The sequence below is a fragment of the Crinia signifera genome, chromosome 3 (assembly GCF_055691185.1).
Source record: "Crinia signifera chromosome 3, ASM5569118v1, whole genome shotgun sequence".
NCBI classification, from domain to species: domain Eukaryota; kingdom Metazoa; phylum Chordata; class Amphibia; order Anura; family Myobatrachidae; genus Crinia; species Crinia signifera.
In genome coordinates this window covers 8,390,500-8,403,286 of record NC_139219.1, presented here as the reverse complement: position 1 = coordinate 8,403,286, position 12,787 = coordinate 8,390,500, and the positions used below count along the sequence as shown (strand labels likewise).

Here is a 12,787-nt window from a genome sequence, read left to right as displayed (position 1 = left end):
TCCAAGAGAACATGGGGCTGGCACCACACTCCCAAGTGAACATACACCTCCAAGAGAACATGGGGCTGGCACCACACTCCCAAGAAAACATACTGCTTCAAGACAACATGGGGCTGGCACCACACTCCCAAGTGGACATACCACTCTAAGAGAACATGGGGCTGGCACCACACTCCCAAGTGAACATACTGCTCCAAGAGAACATGGGGCTGGCACCACACTCCCAAGAAAACATACTGCTCCAAGAGAACATGGGGCTGGCACCACACTCCTAAGTGAACATACTGTACCAGTTTACACAAATTAAGAAGTGAGGTGGGAGCAGGGTAGTGAATTTAGACTTTGACACCCAACAAGTAACGTTGGTGTTTTCTTGAAGCACCCAGAGTGCACAGTCCAGGCAAGCATCCTAACAATCCATATACAAGTGCATTGCATGGTATTAATTGCTAGAACGTATCAACATATTTTTGTGTTGGTTGTTGCTAAATGAACCATAATGAATAATACATATTGTGTTGAAGTGTACACTGAGCTTCCTGTGATGTTTGTGTGTGATTGCTAGGCCGGCCATTACATTACTATGTGCGATGTGTGTCTAATTTCTGCAGGGTCGTGATGCAAGATTCAAAAAGTATGTTGGGCACAGCGCTCATGTGACCAATGTGAGATGGTTGTACGATGACTCCACGCTGCTGACTGTAGGTGGTGCAGACACTGCACTCATGATCTGGGCGCGGGAAGCATTTGGCAATCTAGAGAGCAAACCTGCGGACAGTGAAGAATCGGACACTGACGCAGAAGAGGATGGAGGTAGGTGCCGCAGACAACCTCACAGATAAATATATGGACTCCTCTGGCCAATCTCACATTATTTATATATTTATACAGGGGGATTACATCTGTTAATTATATTCTTTCAACTTTGTCTTATATGCCAAGCACCCACATGTATTTACCACTCACATGATAATAACCAGCCTGTAAAACGAGAGGTAGCTGGTTCTCTAATACCATATACATCTATCCAGCCCTCACCAGAGGTCACACCCAACCTTGCGGAATTGGCACTACTGACTTCTATTGGACTGTTCTATCTGGCAGTTACCCCCTGTTGGATTCTGGACAGTTGGCTTACTCTTGCCGGCTGTCTCGGAAGGAGAACTGTTCTTCCCTCTTTAGTGATCTACATTTGTATGATACTACTAATTACCATAAGTGAATACTGTGGGTAATTGAGACCTGATGGAATGGCCGTGAATTTGCGCGCCCATTGTTCAGTTAAGACGCCGCCCCACTCTAGTGAAGTCCCGCCTTGCCAGTTAATGTGCTCACTGTGTGAACAGATGTGCACGCCTACAAATCTATTCACAGCTGAGAGAATATGTCCAAAACCCACCGTAACAGGCTCATTATGTAATGATTATTACCCTGGGCACCGGTCACCGCAGACTCAGAGTAGGGAGAGACTTACTCAGCGGTGCAATGGAAAAAGGTGTATTCGGCCTGGAGCTGACACAGCCTCCCCTTACAAGCTCGGGCATGCCTAGCGGTTTCCCGGACACTCCCAGCGGTTTCCTAGACACGCCTGCGTTTTTTTAGCACTGCGGACAGTATGCATACGCAATCGTCCGCCGTCCAATCGTTCGCCGTGCAATCAGGTCGGAATTACCCACATTGTCAAGAAAGTAGCCTTTGCAGAAAATATATATCACGCGGTCCTTCCTAAGTTCATTACCCTCATCTTTATACAGGGGCTTGCGGACGTATGATTATAATATATATGCTAAGGCCAGTGATTCCCAAGCTCAGTCTTCAATACATGCTAACGTCCAGGCTTTAAGGATTTCCATGGTTAAGAACAGGTGTTTTAATTAAATTGACTGAGATGCTAATTTATTCACATGTGCCCAAGCATGGACATGATTAAAGCTTGGACTGTCAGGACCGAGTTTGGGAACGGCAGGCTTACAAGGTTCTACATTTTGATGCTTAGGTTATGACAGCGATGTCGCGCGAGAGAAATCTATCGATTACACCACTAAGATCTATGCCGTGAGCATCAGAGAAATGGAAGGAACGAAGCCCCATCAGCAGGCCAAGGAAGCCTCCGTGGAGGAAAGGTACATTCAGGTGCAGACCTCGGGTGCGGGTGGTCTCTGCCTCACATATGCACACTTACACAATGGACCCAAGGGAAAGAAGTCTATGATAGTTAGACGTCACCTGCATAATGTTTCCGAATTCCATTTATGGACTGCACTAAAGACCAAAGTCATCTGCTACCATGACCTTGGTGTTTTACATATTTATTTCCTGTCAGAGAACTGATAAAAACCTGTTATCAATTCAGATGAGTTTAACGATGTCTCATCAGCTCACGTGCATTGCCGTGAGCCGGAAACATCTGTCGGCTTGCATTCAAATAAAAAAAAAAACATCCCATGTTAATTATTTTGGGCAGATAATCTGGTTCCTGTAGTAGCAATCTCACTCATATGTTTTTTTTTTCTCTTTTATAATTTCTAAAATTATAGACATCGTCAATAGACCTGACATCAAGTCTTTGAGAATTAACCGGCAGAATAGGGTCACTTGTATCACTTAATGTCTATGAGACCTTGATGATGTCTCCAGCTCATCACTGTTCCGATTGCACTCATAACATTTCACGCCAGCTTTGTGTCTCCTAGGAGGCAGAACAGTCAGACAGATTGCAGATCCCCTCCCATAGTCCTTTAATGCTCCATCCATGTGCTAGCGGCAGACATTTTTATTCAGTTCAAATTTCACTTTTGTTAATTTAACAAAATGAAACAAGACACAGAAGAAACGTTGTGTAGTCCTTTCTTCTGTCTCCTCTATATCTTGTCTTCTTTTCTCTTTTTTCTGTCTTCTTCCCCTACACTTTTCTGTCCTTGCTTTGGGCATTAGGTTCAGATACCAATGTAACCTGCCAAAATCAGGTGATAATTTTGGTGTTTGCGAGTATTTTGACCCCTGCTCATCTCTAATCTCTATGATCATGCACTTTCTGAGAAGGTAAGTATTCTGCATGGATTCACACCCGTGAATCGTGTGCTTCCTTGCACGTGGCATTCGGCGAGATGCAAAGCTTTGAATTCTAGAATGCAACATGTCTGCGAGATGTTGCATTTCACCAGTACATGCATATGCACTACCCCGAGCTAACCACACCTCTTCCTCTTCCATGTTGTTTACTAGTGTCTCCCCTCTGCAGCACACAGGCTAATGCGCATTGGGCTGTTATACTCACCATGGCAATGTTGGCATAAATCCTATTGCTCTGGATTTCAAAAGACAGATTACTAATAGTCGCTAGTTTAATAATGTCAGACTTAAAATAAATCTATATTTTAACATAACCCAGGTTTACATTATTGTACACAGTGTTTTTTTCAACATTGGGAGAGGTGTATGAAACCTTAGAGAGGGGGTAAACTGGAGAAAGAGAAAGTTCCAGCCAACCAGCTCCTAACTGTTATTTTTTCAAGCCGCCTGTAAAGTGTTATTAAGAAGCGGATTGGCTTGCACTTTGTCTCCCTTCACTTCATCTGTTTACGAGGTTTGATATATCTTCCCCCTATATTATTTATCTGGATTTGTGATTGACTGTGAATGTTGTATTGGTTGTGATTGCAGGATACCAGTTATAGATATCCTTCTGACATTCCAATTAGTCATTCGAATTCATATACACCGGTCTGGTTATATGACAGTAGGATGCGATATGTGATGGATATGAATTCTAAGCATGTGCTTGAATGATCATATGTGCATGGATGAAGCATTTTTTATCTACACTCTGTAGAATAGTGAGCCACGCTCTGTAGAATAGTGAGCCACGCTCTGTAGAATAGTGAGCCACGCTCTGTAGAATAGTGAGCCACGCTCAGAGCAATATTGAACCGCAGACTCCTTGGGCCACGCTCTAGAATATTGAGCCACGGTCTTATTGAGCCATGGTCTGTAGAATATCGAGCCACGCTCTGAGCAATATTGAACCACAGTCTTCTTGGGCCACGCTCTACAATATTGAGCCACACTCTGTAGAATATTGAATCACAGGCTTATTGAGCCATGGTCTGTAGAATATTGAGCCATGGTCTTATTGAGCCATGGTCTGTAGAATATTGAGTCACGGTCTTATTGAGCCATATTCTGTAGAATATTGAGGCACAGTCTTATTGAGCCATGGTCTGTAGAATATTGAGCCACAGTCTTATTGAGCCATGGTCTGTAGAATATTGAGCAGCGTTTTGTAGAATATTGAGCCACGGTCTTATTGAGCCATGGTCTGTAGAATATTGATCCATGGTCTTATTGAGCCATGGTCTGTAGAATATTGAGCCATGATCTGTAGAATATTGAGCCATGGTCTGTAGAATATTGAGACACAGTCTTATTGAGCCACGGTCTGTAGAATATTGAGTCCCGGTCTTATTGAGCCATGGTCTGTAGAATATTGAGTCACGGTCTTATTGAGCCATGGTCTGTAGAATATTGAGTCACGGTCTTATTGAGCCATGGTCTGTAGAATATTGAGCAACGCTTTGTAGAATATTGAACCATGGTCTGTAGAATATTGAGCAACGCTTTGTAGAATATTGAGTCACGGTGTTATTGAGCCATGGTCTGTAGAATATTGAGCAACGCTCTGTAGAATATTGAGTCATGGTCTGTAGAATATTGAGCAACGCTTTGTAGAATATTGAGTCACGGTCTTATTGAGCCATGGTCTGTAGAATATTGAGTCACTGTCTTATTGAGCCATGGTCTGTAGAATATTGAGTCCCGGTCTTATTGAGCCATGGTCTGTAGAATATTGAGCCATGGTCTTATTGAGCCATGGTCTGTAGAATATTGAGTCACGGTCTTATTGAGCCATGGTCTGTAGAATATTGAGTCACGGTCTTATTGAGCCATGGTCTGTAGAATATTGAGCCATGGTCTGTAGAATATTGAGTCACGGTCTTATTGAGCCATGGTCTGTAGAATATTGAGCAACGCTTTGTAGAATATTGAGCCATGGTCTGTAGAATATTGAGCAACGCTTTGTAGAATATTGAGCCATGGTCTGTAGAATATTGAGTCACGGTCTTATTGAGCCATGGTCTGTAGAATATTGAGCAACGCTTTGTAGAATATTGAGCCATGGTCTGTAGAATATTGAGTCACGGTCTTATTGAGCCATGGTCTGTAGAATATTGAGCAACGCTTTGTAGAATATTGAGCCACGGTCTTATTGAGCCATGGTTTGTAGAATAGTCACGGTCTTATTGAGTGACGGTCTGTAGAATATTGAGCAACGCTTTGTAGAATATTGAGCCACACGGTCTTATTGAGCCATGGTCTGTAGAATATTGAGCCACGGTCTTATTGAGCCATGGTCTGTAGAATATTGAGTCACTGTCCTATTGAGCCATGTTCTGTAGAATATTGAGTCACGGTCTTATTGAGCCATGGTCTGTAGAATATTGAGTCACTGTCTTATTGAGCCATGGTCTGTAGAATATTGAGTCACTGTCTTATTGAGCCACAGTCTGTAGAATATTGAGTCCAGGTCTTATTGACCCATGGTCTGTAGATTATTGAGTCACTGTCTTATTGAGCCATGGTCTGTAGAATATTGAGTCCCGGTCTTATTGACCCATGGTCTTTAGAATATTGAGCCACGGTCTGTAGAATATTGAGTCCCGGTCTTATTGACCCATGGTCTGTAGAATATTGAGTCACGGTCTTATTGAGCCATGGTCTGTAGAATATTGAGTCACTGTCTTATTGAGCCACGGTCTGTAGAATATTGAGTAAAACGAAACTAATGAAACCTGTTAAAGTGAAACCATTTGTAACTAACCAAGTGTAAAAATCAATGATGTTCTGTAACCCATCAGCAACCAATTAGGTATAAGTGTAACCAGTCTAGTGAATACAACACTTGATCCACTTGATTGAGCTGTGTATCAAAACAGAAAAACAATGTAGTAAATATATGCATGCAGATTGTATACAATATAAATAGGAATGATACATTGGTGCAGATGAAATACAGCATAACAGTGTCATCAAATGGCTATGAGTAGAACGCTCTTCCATTTCCATTGGTCTTGGTAAATCCACATATAATACTATTTTAGTTCATTCTTATATCAAGAGTGAAGGGGGGTTCGTCTGCGTACATCAAGACCTTTCCTGATTATAACGTTCTTGGCCAGAGCAATACAAAAAGCGATGCCAAGATAGCACTAAAGTTATTTTGGCAACACCTGTACTATAATATTTGTTGAAATGGAAGATAAATGGGACTGTTTAGGGGCCAACTGTATGTCACCTGCCCTGCCACCGAGTCCCTGCACCAGTCTCAGTGACTTTGTACACCACAGACTATGAATACATCAATCCAAGAAACCAAATCCCTTTCACATTTAGTACTTTTCATAGAAATATCTAAATGTCTTTCAAGATTCAATTCACATTTATAGGGTGTAAGATCTAAATGATTTTCTTTTCCATCTTTTGGATGTCCAAATGCAACCATGTACAACCCAGCCAGCCATGCATGCTAAGTACAGCCTAGCCAACCAAACAAGCAACATCCAACCTAGCCAACCCTTCAAGTTAGGTACAGCCCAGCCAATGCTGCAGGCTAGGTACAGCCCAGCCAACCCTGAAAGCTAGGTACAGCCCAGCCAACCCTTAAAGATAGGTCCAACCTAGCCAACCAAGCAAGCTAGGTACAACCCAGCCAACGCTGCAAGCTAGGTACAGCCTGGCCAGCGCTGCAAGCTAGATACAGCCCAGCCAACGCTGCAAGCTAGATACAGCCCAGCCAACGCTGCAAGCTAGATACAGCCCAGCCAACGGTGCAAGCTAGATACAACCCAGCCAACGCTGCAAGCTAGATACAGCCCAGCCAACGCTGCAAGCTAGATACAGCCCAGCCAACGGTGCAAGCTAGATACAACCCAGCCAACGCTGCAAGCTAGGTACAGCCCGGCCAGCGCTGCAAGCTAGATACAGCCCAGCCAATGCTGCAAGCTAGATACAGCCCAGCCAACGGTGCAAGCTAGATACAGCCCAGCCAACGGTGCAAGCTAGATACAGCCCAGCCAATGCTGCAAGCTAGGTACAGCCCAGCCAACGCTGCAAGCTAGGTACAGCACAGCCAACGCTGCAAGCTAGGTACAGCACAGCCAATGCTGCAAACTAGGTACAGCACAGCCAACGCTGCAAGCTAGGTACAGCCCAGCCAATGCTGCAAACTAGGTACAGCACAGCCAACGCTGCAAGCTAGGTACAGCCCAGCCAATGCTGCAAGCTAGGTACAGCACAGCCATCGCTGCAAGCTAGGTACAGCACAGCCAACGCTGCAAGCTAGGTACAGCACAGCCAACGCTGCAAGCTAGGTACAGCCCGGCCAACGCTGCAAGCTAGGTACAGCCCGGCCAACGCTGCAAGCTAGGTACAGCCCAGCCAACGCTGCAAGCTAGGTACAGCACAGCCAACGTTGCAGGGTAGGTACAGCACAGCCAACGCTGGAAGCTAGGTACAGCACAGCCAACGCTGCAAGCTAGGTACAGCACAGCCAACGCTGCAAGTTAGGTACAGCCCAGCCAATGCTGCAGGGTAGGTACAAAAGATATGGTAAAAAATTATTTGATGGTCGGCGAGCATTGAATGATTTTTTTGCCGTACACTCGCATGTGAATGAATGTGTGAGCGTACACATCAATTTGCATAGTGGAGCGTATATTTGCTCAGCGGCCGAGGGCGGGCATTTGAGCAGTGGGAGGGAGGAATTAGCCCGCTTGCTAAGCCCTGTGTGTGATAAGTGATTTCTTATAGTCCAGTAATTACACTCACCTTTCCCCTGTCTACACTTTGTACAGTATAATATCTTAGCTCACCAGTGGTTGGTGCCACAAGGACGGAGATTGTGTTCAGAATGTGATCTATTCCAAGATTCTCCAGTTGATCTTAGCTGTGAACCATTGATGTCCCAGGGGAAATTATATGGAATGATCCCACATACTGTTCCGTTAAACAGTATATTCCCATACATTGAGTACACTCAACTGGGTTTTTGTTAACTCGATATCCATTAGTATTGTACAGGTAAACTGGTGATTCTAGTAAATGTAATTATATTGCAATTAAGCATACCAATTTAAAGTGCTAAAATATAAATATTTTAAAAGGTTTAAAAAAGGAAGAAGAACATAAAATTATACAAAATTATTTGCGAGAATTTTAAAAATCATAGAATAAAAGTATAATAAGTGCTTTTTCCCCTCTCATTGCGACGCGTTTCTCAGACACTCCTGTCCCGTTCCTCAGGCTAGAAACATGACTGAGTGTTCAGTAACGAACGTTGACACATTGGGCCTTTGGGCTGACGCTAATTGGGGTTGAATATGCCAATATGGTGATGCAAGGACAATTTGCCTAAAATGTACTTTTCTACATGTCAATGTGTTATAATTTGACATTGGGGGTTAGAGCCAAAAAATATATATTCATTAGGCTTAGCTAATGTTATTTCTTTAGGCTTGTACTTAAGGCAGTGAATTCCCATGTAATTTTAATATTATTAGAATGAGATCCTAGAATCCTAAATGCAATATAGATATAACACTGATGTGCACTGAAACGTACATAGAACAAGTCCTTTTAGGCTTTGTGTTACATTGGTGGAACCCCCTTAATTATGACAAAATGCCCTCCCCGATGTAAACTATCGACAAATTAATTTAATAAACTCTCAGACTGATAGTGTTAGATACAAAAGCTGCTAGGCGCCAATTCTATCAGTTTTCACATCAAAATTTCAAACAGCAATTATAGTAAATGTAATTATATTGGCCAATTATATTGGCTGTTTAAATTTCAGGTTCAAAACCTCAATGGATTGCGGTAAATTTTGCCCTTACACTTTATTAAGACCTTCCTACCCTTTGAGAAATAAGCTATTTTCCCTAATTATGCCATTTGTTATAGAATGATTTTTTTTCTTACATCGCATCCTACAAATGATTATCTCCTTTTCAAAGTATCTCTGGTTGGCAAACCAAAATGGCTGCCAGACCCATTCAATCTGCTATACACAACAGGCTCACAACCGTCAGCATATCATATGATAGCGATGTGAAAACAACGAGGATATCCCAGTGAAGACAGTGTTTAGATGGTCATTCAAAAAGGCTTTCTGCTCATTACATCATGTGCCATGTGACTATTGTTGCTATGGTAGTTCCAAATCATGAATTATCAATAACAGGCTAAAGACAATAAAGGGAAAATGGTAAACAAAGTTATTCTTTTTATAGCGTGCCACGATGATTTCTACATTGGGAAATGTTCATGGGATCCCTTTCCAACTATATTGTGAATGTACTGTACGGCGACAATGACATTGAACACTTGTTACGATGATATAGCCAACACTATCCCAATGCTTTTGAATGAAGGGAGCAAATCATTTGTGGATTACACTGTATAAAGGAATGCAGGGTTCTGTCATAGCCAGGTCAGGTTATAAAAATAATAAGCGTGTTCTTAATAGACCGATCACCTTATAGGCTGCACTGTATATACTGCATGGGACTTATAGAAATAGCCTTTATATACAGTACGGTCATTAGTAGCCAGATTGACCCGTGGCTTAGGAGAGTAGTTCTCATCGTCAGTCCTCCAGTAACCCCAACAGTTCACGTTTTCCAGGTGCACTCATTTTTCTCTGACACATTTTAAAAGATCCACAGGTGGAGCTAATTATATCAGTGTTGTGATCTGGAAAACGTGAACTGATGGGGGTATTTGAGGACCAAGGTTGGGTACATTAGCTTAGGACATTGGCCAAAATAGTAGAAGATAAACTTGGGAAACTGTGACAACTTACTGTTGATATACACACACACACACACACACACAGGGACAGATTTATTAAGCTTGGTAAAGTGATAAAGGGGCAGATGTATTAAGCCTTAACAAGAGATAAATGCAAGTGTGATCAGGAGAGATAAACGTCCAGCCAATCACCTGCTAACTGACGTCCAGCCAATCACCTGCTAACTGCCATGTTACAGGCTGTGCTTGAAAAAAGTCAGTAAAGAGCTGATTGGCTGGACGTTTATCTCTCCTTATCACACTTGAATTTATCTCTTGTTAAGGCTTAATACATCTGCCCCAGTGTGTCTTGTTTTTATCACCGGCCAATCAGCTCCTAACGGTGAAGTTACAGGCTTAGTTTGAAAAATGACAGGTAGGAGCTGATTGGCCGGTGATAAAACCAGACACTTTATCACTTAACCAAGCTTAATAAATCTACCCCCACACTATTATATTTTCCCTAATACTGAGGACTTCTTTACGACCAACTCACAGCTAGACAACCCCTGTCCCATAAACTGGACTTGAGTGTAGAACGGGGGATAAGTGTTAGCTCATCTCTTCCATGCATGTGGACTGGAATCTGCTTATTTTTATTATTGTCACATTTTAGCGAAACCTGGTCATTTAATTGTCTGCAAATAACATGGAACTGATTAATGCTTCTGCCAAAAAAATAAAAATATATGAAATGCCAAATAACAAAAGCCACACAGGAGAAGATGGTGTAATACAAGCAGTGAAATACAGAAGCAATACAGATAACCATGTGATTACAAATTATAGCGCAGAAAGTAAATTGGCAAAGATGTTTTATTATAGAAATGAATTAATGAATGAATTGATCCTCTCCTGTTTGGCCCGCTTCTGTATGAATGGGGAAATGTGCCACCGAATTGTGTTGAATTGTGCTGATAAGTAAGAAACGGTTAATATGTGCATTGTGTTTTAATCTGCTTTCCTCTGGAGGCAGGGAATTGTCAAGTAAGTATTCACTCAGAACATGTCATTTTACATACATTCTAATGTGCTGAGACACTCATCGCATCGCACCGCAGAATTGTCACATCGTTGTCATCAATTATCTGCTAATACTATAACCTGCAGTCCACCGGCGCTGTTTAGATTGAGTTACGCAATAGATTATTGTATCATTGTCCCTAGAGCTGAGTTACACATTGTACACTTCCATTATACAATAAATGTTCATCTACGAAATGTACGTTTACAGCGTCATTTATACAAGCAACAGACTTCTGCAATATGGCATACATCTGTATGTACTAACACAGTGAAAAAGGCGTAAATTCGTCTAATGCAATTTTAATTGATGACAGCTGATTTATGATTCCTTGGCACGGGTTACTGCCCACTTGCACCATGTTAATAAATAGCTTTATTGAATGTTTAGCAAGTACTTGTAGTGCCAGCAGAAGGCTCCGCCCATCGTGCTGTCGTCATTTATCTGCCTGGTTGTTAGCAATAACGTGATCATGTGTCATTGACGCAACACATGTCGATGGCTAGATCATCGTATTGTCTTATCACAATGACCCTCATATTGTGGACATGAGGGTAAATTGGTGTATATACAGTAGAGCGGGCATGGCGTTGGTTCAGTGGGGAAACTTGACCGTGGTGGGCCCAGGGACAAAAATAGGTACTTGTTTCCTAGCACGGCCACACCGATCATGATCGTGGGCATCGTTAGTAAAAATCGGGGGCATCGCGGCCATCGCATGCACTAAAAAATCGGGTGCGATGGTACCGACGCGATGCCCGCGATTTCCCATAGGAAACAATGTTAAATGCCTCAATTTACCCGCGATGCCCCCGATTTCCCATAGGAAACAATGTTAAATGCCTCAATTTACCCAAATCATCATAGGGAACAATGGTAAATGGGCCAGAAACCCCCAAAAACACCCCTGAACAGTGAAATGTCCCCCCAAAAGTAGTTTACGCCACCCCACGATCAACGTGAACCCGAAGCATGGCGAGCGCAGCGAGCCCGCGAGGGGCGGCGGTACGCGTCCTCCGACCTTTTCATACCCCCACTATCCACGTCGGCGTGGAGTTGAGAATAGAATAGTGTGGTGAGCGCAGCGAGCCACCGAGCCCGAAGCGTGGCGAGCGCAGTGAGCCCCGCGAGGGGACGCGGATACCTGTGAAGCCCGCGAAGGGACGCGTTTACCTTTTTTCAATGCATTTCAATGGGAAATCGGGGGCATCGCGTCGGTCGCGTCGCAGACCACTAAAAATTACACCCGATGCCCGCCATTGTGGCCGTGCTAGGAAACAAGTACCCAAAAATATAGTTTGGGGCCCCATCCTTCACCCCAACCCAAGTCCACAATGTACACCACAGCAGTGGGTAACAGGGAGAGTCAGGAGGAAGCAGAGTGTGACAGGAAAAAACGGCAGGTGACAATGGAATTATTAAGGACAGAAGAATATGCAATTTCACCATACAGTAGGTGACACATATACAGTAATACATTGCCCAGTGTTCCTGGGAGGTTCTACTTGTTTTGCACAAACTGAAGTTCTTTTATCTCCTTTGCCATTAACAGATTTAGCTACTCCCACAGCTATTAGTAAATGCATACTGTGACAAGGAACCACATAGACCGGATTGAAATGAAGTCTGTTTTTTTTTTGTAACTTTTAGACAGCATACCAGGATAACAGCTGGGCAATTTTTAGTTACAGCAATGCATTTCTCAGTATACATCAATGTCAGGTTCCAGCAGGAAACACACATGTTTCCCAATAAGGGTACTGCATACCTAACATAGGCGCAGATTTATTAACAAACGATCGGGGGAATATGCGCTATCCCCGTGCCTTATGGCAGGGGATACCTCTTCCCCTGATC

The 12,787-nt window shown here is 43.0% G+C and overlaps 1 protein-coding gene across 6 annotated transcripts in view; it reads left to right on the top strand.

The window, feature by feature from the left end:
- Positions 1-12,787, top strand: part of EML6 (EMAP like 6) — a 201,057-nt gene that overhangs the window by 137,913 nt on the left and 50,357 nt on the right. For 2 of the 6 annotated variants that reach the window (XM_083175217.1, XM_083175219.1), the window contains exons 26-28: positions 612-813; positions 1,997-2,123; positions 10,879-10,893. In XM_083175217.1, the coding sequence (XP_083031343.1) occupies positions 612-813; positions 1,997-2,123; positions 10,879-10,893 (344 nt within the window). Of the gene's footprint in view, positions 1-611; positions 814-1,996; positions 2,124-2,934; positions 4,980-10,878; positions 10,894-12,787 lie in introns of those variants that run through there. The other 4 variants (XM_083175218.1, XM_083175220.1, XM_083175222.1 and 1 more) reach the window with 3 other exon arrangements.